We start from the raw sequence: 9,941 nt of genomic DNA, 5'->3' as shown, positions 1-9,941 counted from the left end.
CTCATCTCATCAACAACAGCTGCCAAAAACAACGCCTACTTCGCGTGATAACTCTGCCAGAGAAGCTAAACAACAACAACAACAAACTCCTACATCGTCAAATTCGCCTGCTCCAGAGAATATTACAGCAACAACAACTTCCAAAACAATGCTTATTTCGTGTGATGATTATGGTAGAGACATCAAACAACAGTTAGCTATCCTACCAACGATCCACAGTGAGCTCAAAGCGCTTAGTTCTGAGCAAGCGTGTGCAGTCGGGGAACTTCATGCTCTCCAAGATGATAAAAAGCTCTTAATTGAACAAACAACTCAGTTGCGCTCTGAGTTATTAGCCCAGCGTAAACTTCATTCCGAATACGTTCTCGCTGCTCTTGTTTCGCTCACTGCTGAAGTTAACGAATTGCGCCAAATGGCACTACACTGTAAGTGTGGTTGTACTAACACACCAACAGAAAATTCTACCAACGCTATCGCGGCCGCTGCTTCACCAAAGGTAGATACTGCTTCTCTGGCTTCCGCCAATGTTGATGTTACTGCTTCGCAGCCCGCTCCCGCTAATGATGATGTCGATGCTTCGCAGCCTAATGTTAATTCTCTTGTTTACACTGTTTTTAATTCTACTAGTGCAGTCGCCAATGCACCGCCTGACAAACTCTTACATACACATAATAAAACAATATCATCTCGCTCTACCTCTCCGGCCGTGGATAGTGTACTCGGCGTTGACACTCGCAATGTCTCTAGTCTGAGTTATGCTGATGCATTAGGGTCTGCCGAAATTCCTCCGCCTGGAGTACCAGCCGTAGACGTCCGTAACAACGTAGCCCACCAAGTAAACAACGATCGCATCAAAGTCGTTAATCCGAATGGCAAGAGAATCAATGATTTGCGTGTTATTGGTTCAAATACTAACGCAGAACTGAATGTTGCTGTTCCTAAGAAGGTTGCTGTTCGTAAGAAGTGGCTTCCTTTAGCTTCCTTCAAGCCTTCTGTAGGCTGTAATGACATACTCGAATATGTGGAAAACACTCAGGTATCAAAAAACAGTCGCTACTTTGTCATAAGCTCGTCAAGAAAGATGCCTCAATGGATGATTTAGAACATGTTAACTTCAAACTAGCTGTCGCCGAGGATTTGTTTCCCAAGTTGCTTAAGCCTGAGATCTGGCCTGCAAACGTCACTGTTCGCCCTTTCGTTTTTTTTAACGAATAGGGGATCAGCCAGTACCAACGTAGCTCCTCCCCATGGGGGGTATAGTTTTAAAATATATTTCCAAAACGTCTCTGGAATGCAGGCAAAAGCTAGTATGGTTCATAGATTAAGTTCGCACTTAGACTACGATGCCTTCGTTATAATCGAAAGCTGGCTGAGACCCAACTTCTATGACTCGGAATTTTTCGACCCAAATCTGTATAATGTATTTCGGGAAGATAGAGATGAATCTAAAACCGGGCGTTGCAGAGGAGGCGGAGTTTTAATTGCCGTCCAGCGTAAATACAACTCGTTCTTAGTTCAACTACAGAACTCAGATACAATTCTCGACCAACTCTGTATTGGTCTGAAAGGCTCGACGGGACGACTTTTTCTGTGTGCATCATATGTTCCGCCGAATAGTAGCAGCTCTATTTACAAATCTCACATGGATAATGTCGTATCTCTTAGTTCCAGAATAGGCGATCATCATCTATGTGTGTTAGGTGATTTCAATTTGAGCTCTGTATTATGGCGTAAACTTAACAACTCATTATGGCTAACCCCTGTAAGCGCATCAGACGAAAGTGATCGTATTCCATAGATAGTCTCTTAAGTATTGAATTATCACAAGTTAACAGCTATTTTAACAAGCTAAATCGTCTTTTAGATTTGATATTCTTAAGCAGTAATTTAAATTATCAGTTAACTGAGTGCAACTCGCCTATATCTGTAGGCAATATCCACCACATTCCTCTAGTGTTAAGTCTACATTCCTATGAATTTTATACTGCTCCAGTTGATGGTCTCAGGCCGACGTTTAATTATAATCTTTGCGACTTTGAACATTTGAACTTAGTTTTAACGGGTCATAACTGGACCGACCTTCTCGAAAATTTAGACACTTCAAGTGCTTTTAAAACTTTTAAATCTTATGTCTATGAGTTGTGCTTAGATCTCATTCCTACTTTTCCTAGGAAGACCTACACTTTTCCCTGGTATACTAAAGAACTAAAGTATTTAAAAAATTGGAAAAGCAAATTCTATAAGAAATACAAGGCTTCGAACTCGTCTGCTTACTACGATCTATACAAATTTTACCTACAAGAGTTTAATTATCTCGACAAATATCTTTATAAAAAGTATATCAGTAATCAAGAAGCTAATATCAAAAATAATCCTAAGGCTTTTTGGAGCTATATTAAATCCAAGAAGGCCACTTCGTACATACCTTCATCGCTTTTCTATAAAGAAAAGCTCGCGAATACCCCTGAAGAGGCGGCTAATCTATTTACCGAGTATTTTTGCTCAAACTTTGTGACCGAGTTGAACCATGACAGCAGTCCCATCCGCAGTTGTGTCTCCGACGCTACCCTATCATTTGAGTCGGTTACTCTGTCATCTGAAGACGTTGAAAAAGGTATTCAGTCTTTGAAAATCTCGAAACAAATGGATCTTGACGGCTTATCCGCCATTATTTTTAAAAAATGTCCCGCCCTTATCGAACCCTTAACGATAATTTTTAATAAGTCTCTATCCAATGGGGAGTTTATTAACGATTGGAAAAAGGCCTCTATAACCCCAGTTTTTAAAAGTGGCAATAAGAATGATGTTAGCAATTATCGACCGATTTCGAAATTGTCCACTGTCTCTAAAATCTTCGAATGCGTCATCAAAGCAAAGTTGTCATTCTCAGTCCGTAGCCTGATATGCCCAAATCAACATGGATTCGTCAGTGGCCGGTCAACTGTATCCAATCTTGCAGTTTTCACTGCAGACTGCTTTGCAGCCTTTCAGGATGGAGATCAGGTTGATGCGATCTATACTGAACTCTCTAAAGCCTTCGATAGTTTCCCATAAAATCTTAGTGGCTAAATTATCAGATATGGGCTTCCACTCCACTTTTTTGCAGTGGATTCGGTCTTATTTATATAACAGACAGTGCGTAGTTGCCTTTGACAACGTATCTTCACAACCTTTCGTCGCGTAGTCAGGCGTCCCCCAGGGTAGCATACTGGGGCCTTTGCTATTTACATTATTTATTTATTATGTCAGCTCCTGCTTCCAAACTTCAAAATTCCTTTTGTACGCCGACGACCTTAAAATCTACTCTACGATTAGAAACTTGCATGACTCCTGCGCACTGCAACTTGAGCTTGATAAGCTTTACCCGTGGTGCACCCGGAATCGGCTTTTTCTGAATGTAAAGAAGTGTTTTCATTCCACATTCACTAGAAAATATAGCCCGTTACAAAATTTCTGGCTCAACCCTCGATCATGTTACAGACTTCAAAGATCTTGGTGGATATTTTGATTCCAAACTTCGATTTACCACCCACGTCAACTATGTTGTTTCGAAATCGTACGCTATGCTTGCTTTTGTAAGACGTAACTGTTCAGCTTTCTCGGATCCATACACGCTCAAGATGCTATATACTTCATTAGTAAGATCTCGGATTGATTACGCAGCCCTCATTTGGAGACCGTTTCACGTAACCCATATTAACCGTATAGAGCGAATCCAAAAAATATTTATTAAGTTTGCACTCCGTTATTTAAACTTTACTGATCCTATACCTCCCTACGAATCCCGTTGTCAACTTTTATCCCTAAAAACTTTACAGTCCAGATCTTCCTTTCTCTCTTGCAGCTTTGTGTATAACCTGATAAATTATACAGTTGACTGCCCTGCCCTACTGGAGAAACTAAACTTCTTTATTCCTGCGCGGAATCTCCGACACGTCCCTCTGTTTTACACTGAGTTTCCTAAATTTGATTACCTTAAATTCGCTCCCATACCAAGAACTCTATCTTAATTAAATAATATTCCTAACTTCGACCCGTCCCTGTCGCCTGGAGCTGTCCGGAGCCTACTGTATAATTATTTTAACTAGTTCCTAAGCAATTCTTTTCTGTAGTCAGTAAGAAATTAATTGTTTCATATGACTTACAAATAAATAAATAAATAAAAATAAATAAATAAATAAGTTGGCTATGATTACTCGGCCGTGCTATCATAGTAGTACAATGCCACTCATATTTGACTTACAAACAAACTACGGGCAGGAGTTTCAAGATTTCAACCCTGTTTTTATGATAAATTTTATTTTTATCAGTATTTTTCTTTTAACCAAAATATGTGGAAATAAAAGTGAAACTAAAAAAAAATTGCTAGAACCCTCCCCGAAAAAAAATCCTGGCTACGGCCCTGAGCGTTACTAGCTGGAAGTGTGACCAGAATGCGGAGAAGTTTGTTAATCAATGGAAAAGCATATTCGTCGTATTTACCATGAAGTTCTGCTGCTGATTTTGGGAATGGCTTTTCGCCATTATAATTATTGGAGGGGAAAAAAATTAAATTTCGCAGGCTTTTGTTATTTATTGCAGAATAAAGAAAATTTTTCGCCAAAGAAATGGGACATGGCCCATTCATTTGAAAATCTTGTCACACAGGTATGAAATGGAATAAACTGCGAGTTGCTTTCCAAACAAACGACATTAAAAATGACAAATTTTATAATTCTTGCTAAAAAGGTGGAGTAACTCTTTATGTAAGTAACGCTTTATGTAAACCAAAATGATTAAGTTATCTCTCTCCGTTCAGGAGATATGACCAAAAAAAAAATTATTATGTTAATAATATATTCGTGATTTTGCGGAAAGTAAGAGGATTATTGCAAAACAAAGTATATGGAAAAATATATTACCTGAACCTCTACCAAAGTACGTAGCTATCTTGGTTATCCAAAAAAAAAGGTTTTTAAGTGGCCGACTTCACGTATTTTGATCTACTTTAATTGAAATTATTTTTTTTAATTATTTGATCAGTCACTGCTTTACGAAACAATTAATATCTCAGACCCTATATCGATACACCATTTAAAAATTTGTCAGTTAAATCTTTGATATACACTTTGATTTTTAAAACCGGCAAACATGGTCTTTTAGCAATTTTGTAAATTGTTTATTAACAAACGTAGGGAAAATTGGACTTAAAAAACAAATAAAACATTTTTTATAAATCTCTCACTCTTTGTCAATAAAAAAGTACTAAATAATTTTTTTTATACAACCAATATTTCGAGTTATGATGTGATAAACAAGAGATACCTAATATTTATGATGTTGTATAAGTTTAAAAAAAAAGGTTGTTATTTTTTTTTGCGTTTACACACACTTTGGGACTTCCTCTGCAACAAGATCTAAAGTTATACCTTGGGTTTATTAATGCAATATATATACACACAAATACTTATTTCTAGCTTACAATGTTGGTAAAATTAAAGATGTAACTAAGTAACTTAAGTACTTATTCAGAATTTTTATTGTAAATTGCAAATTCAATTTTCCGCTTTCCTTTTGCGAATCTTTCTATTATCCTTTCAGTGTCAATTTATATATCTAAGTGTACGTATAAAAGTGCTAGACCTATCAGTCTTTCTTCATTCATGGGTCTTCGCAACCATGTTTTTAACCGGCGAAAGGGTGAAAAACTTCTTTCGGAAGAAGTGTTACTAGCTGGAAGTGTGACCAGAATGCGGAGAAGTTTGCTAAGCAATGGAAAAGCATGTTCGTCGCATTTACCATGAAGTTCTGCTGCTGATTTTGGGAATGGCTTTTCGCTTTCCTTATTTGTCCATCGTTCCAACCACACTTTATACTCTCCTTCCAAATTGACACCATATTTTTCTAAGAAAAGTTCGTATCGTTTTCTAAGCGATTTTACGCGTTCGATAGCATTATTTTTTTCGTGAGGCGTATTATATGCCCCAATTTTAGATGGAAATAATAAGTTCAAATCAAAAATGTTTAATGTCTCTTTCGGCAATCTTTATCAGAGATCGAGCAAAATATTATCCAATAGCGGTAAAAATATTGCCTTTCGATAATAATCTTCAGCGTCAAGCAAGGGCGCTTGGAGAAGTTGGGTTGGTGGGTCAATTGGGGCGACCCTGTATCCGCCACTGTGTGCATGAGGATCGCTTGCATAATTATGTAGGCATACGTGTGAAGCTACATGTATAAATATATAATGTATTTAGTTTGTCGCTAACTGTAACAAATGGTTGGGTGTAAATTGATAGAAGTACCAATTATGTACGTGGAAAGCACTTAAGTATTTGAATGCCTAAAATTTTTTCTTATACAAAGTATAAGTACATATAAGTACAATATAAATTCCGCAAGAAAATAAACGGTCCTACTCTTCCAAGCTTGTCAACTCAAACCATTGGTGACCCCGGCGTGATCTCGTCTCGTATAAAATCGTCGCGTATTCACTAATTTGAATACTTCTTCCATTTCGCAAATACAGTAAAACCCGCTTAAGTACCTCGCGAAAAATGTCAGCTTTTTGAGGTACTTAGGCGGGTTGGGTACTTAAAAGAACCCGCTTAAGTACCTCGATGTGGGTACTTAAGCGAACATAATTATTGATGTAGTTACACCTTCTTGTTAACTTACATAAATATATAAATACTTGAATAACACATGAAAATTTAAAATCAAGATCGTAGCATTATTTAAACACAAACAAAGAAAGAAAAACTTTATTAAAAAAATAAATAATACAGTGGCCTGTCATTTTTACAAGAATTAAATTCTTTAAAAAGTCAAAGTTGGACATATCATTTAGACCAAATTCAAAATGATATTGCTTGCCACTTATGTTTATTTATTAATTTTTAAGAATTTTCAATCAACTAAAATACATTTCATTCCCTAACAAATACCATATAAACCTATGCTTAAGATTTTGTAGAACGCTTCAAAATTTCAAACTTTTTTCTCAGAAGTGTTTTTTGAAAGAACAGTGAAGTTATGAAAGTTTTAGTGTAATAAGCGGCTAAAAATTACCGTTGATTTTTTAGAATATAGAATGGAACAAAGGTGTGTAGCGCTACCACTGAACTTAACAATATGTAAATATTTTAAGGAATTTTAAAAGAGCACTAAAAAGGGGAAAATGATAAGTAAAATGGTAAATGGGGCACGAAAAATTTAGGTACTTAGGCGGGTTAGGTACTTAACCCATATGATCCCAAGCAAATTTTTTTTTCGCGTATTTGAATGAAACTTGTAGATTAGATATTTGTGGTCAAAATTTTTTTAGGAATTTTAGTTTTCGAGATACGGGGTGTTCGATTAATCGAACACTGGGCACAAGTAGGTGTTTTTTTTTTTATAATTTTTATCTGTTTATTGCTTCAGCTGAGTAAAAAAACTGATTTATTTCAAGGTAACGATTTATTAAATAACTTTTAAAAGGACATAACAAGTTAATATATTGCAGAAGTTTACTTTTTTAAATGGTATGACTCAAAACAATGGGTGTGTAGTGCAATGTTACATCTCTTGCATATGAAAGAACTAGGCTTGTGGCACAATTTGCATCTCCATTTTTTATTATTTTCGATTTTCACAATGAGGTGCTGTCCGGCAAGTCTCGGGATATTTTGAGGATGACTATCCTTTGAAGATCCTGGTAAATAATCAAGGTCACTCTCTTCGTCTTCTGCGGCGTTTCCGACGTCTTCATCATCAGCGGTCATTATAAGAGAATAAGCAATTTGCACACGGAAGTCTTTCTGATGCAGGATGCTTTTCTTATAATATCGACGAGAAAAACAGTCAAGTTTCCATGCGTTCACAACAGCAGAATTTAATAGAGAAATCCATAAAGGCCAATACCATTTTTTGGATCGAATCGCAATGTAATGGTTCTGGGCGGCATTGTCGTGAAGATCCACTCCACCCATACCCATATTATAATTTTTAAGTAGCTGAGGCTGGTTGTAGTTTGCATATCCTCCAGGTTGAACAATTTCCCCACAAGCGCTTACTTTTTGCTTCTTCCACCTTTTTACAGGCACCATTGGCATGATTTGTTCGAAGTTTGTGGCAATCGTAACCTCGCTATTGTCCTGCCAACGACAAACCAAAATCTTATTGTTGTTATCAAATTGGTAGTCATGATTGCCCCTCTCTAATTGCTTTCCAGTTTTAAGTTGTGCACCTCCAATACGATTTGCCCGTACGGTGCCAGTTGCGCAGAATCTTTTCTCAGATAATAGGCACATTAAGTAGTAGGACGTAAAAAAATTGTCAAAATATACCATATGACGACTTGGATACTCAACATTTTCCAGCAAGCGTAAAACCACATCTGCTCCCAATCCAACCTGCTTGTCGTATTTATCGGCTGCTCCAGCATATGGTATACAATTATAAAGGTAGCCAGAAGCCGAACACAGACACCACAATTTGTAGCCGAAACGAATGGGTTTCCCACGTATGAACATTTTGCAAGAATGACGTCCAAAGTATGGAACCATTTGTTCATCGATTGAAAGCTTCTCCTCCCAAACACCAAATTGCATAAATTTTGCGTTCATAACTTTATACAATGGTCTTACCTAAGTAAACAGAATACAGTTTATAAGCAAATCATACAAAATGAAAATAACTTGATTAAAGTACCTTAGCCATTTTATCTGTCGAATCAAGATTGTAGTTGTTCCCGAAATGGATGAACCTCTTGATATCTTGAAAACGATTCCTGGACATGCATACTTTCACGATAGGTACTCCTAATGTTGGGTTTGTTGACCAATAGTCACGAGTTGTCGGCAAAGTATGATATCCTGATAAAATTAAAATACCAAGAAATCGCTTCAAAGCAACTTGATCAATGCGAAAGTGTTCGTTTTTCTGCTGAGCATATCTACTTGTTTCTTCGATAATCATGTCAAGGACTTCGTTATCAAAAAAGAGTGAAAACAATTCCAATGGGGTTTTGCTTTGGAAGGTTTCTGCCAAGTTTTTCTTAACATCATCCAATGGCTCGGTTGTAGGGGAAATATCATATTCGAATGTCCCGTCACGGTTTTTTCTCTGCACCCACTTGGGCTTACTAAAAGCTGATAAGGGCTTATATTTTTTAACTGGTGTTTCATTTGTCTCAATTCGCTGCCTTTTGGAGGGATTTTCTGAGGTAGATGGTGTTGTATCTGACGAAATTTCGATACCAGTGACGTTATCTTCTTCGATATGGTCATTTTGATGTATATAGTCTCCTGTAGATTTTTCAATCGTATCTAGCTCAAATGTTCCAGCACATTCCACTATATCTTCGCACTATTAAATAGATTATTTAATATTAAAACAAAAGAAAAAATACTTATTAGAATAATTCAAAGCTCGTCAGAGAAGTGTTACACTTACTTCACCCATAGTTATTACATCATCATCAAAATCTTCTTCATCGGTATTTTCGTCAACTTTTTCCGGTGGTACAATTGTAACTGTAGCAATTTCAGTTTCATCGTCACTCCAGTCTTCAATAATAGCCATTACTTCATTTTTAGTAAGAGCTCGACGACGAAGGGATCTAGCACACTGTTTTTCCATTTTTTAATCACACAATTTTCCACTTTCTAATTACAAATTGCTTCGACTAAACAAGTTCACTGAACCGCACACTTATTCATACTAAATTTGAACACGTGCTTTTAGTTATTCCGACTAAAATATTTCTACGCAATTGAACAAACGGTAAATACATTTCATATTGCAACCGAATTCAAAGAGGAAAAAAAAATGCTGAGTTGTGCCCAGCGTTCGATTAATCGAACACCTAACTTCACATACATACAGGGACCGTTATATTAAATTTGCAAACACGAAAACTATCAAAACGAAAACTTCAGTTCATTCGCAGCAAAACCTTATACCAGGTTCTCATATTT

General features: G+C 36.7%; 1 protein-coding gene across 1 annotated transcript; it reads right to left on the bottom strand.

Moving 5' to 3' along the window:
• Positions 1–1,333: 1,333 nt before the first annotated feature.
• On the bottom strand, positions 1,334–9,546 carry LOC118751032 (piggyBac transposable element-derived protein 3-like). The gene is made up of 4 exons (XM_036485795.1): positions 9,418–9,546; positions 8,674–9,330; positions 8,310–8,609; positions 1,334–1,411 (listed from the first exon to the last, which is right to left on the bottom strand). Exons 1-4 carry the CDS (start codon positions 9,544–9,546, stop codon positions 1,334–1,336), a joined length of 1,164 nt encoding a protein of 387 aa, XP_036341688.1.
• Positions 9,547–9,941: the final 395 nt, after the last annotated feature.

Source organism: Rhagoletis pomonella, unplaced genomic scaffold (assembly GCF_013731165.1).
Source record: "Rhagoletis pomonella isolate Grant_MI unplaced genomic scaffold, Rhpom_1.0 Rhpom_scaffold_00500, whole genome shotgun sequence".
Taxonomy (NCBI): Eukaryota; Metazoa; Arthropoda; class Insecta; order Diptera; family Tephritidae; genus Rhagoletis; species Rhagoletis pomonella.
The sequence above is the reverse complement of the archived record's forward strand: the minus strand, read 5'-3'. Positions and strand labels throughout refer to the sequence as shown.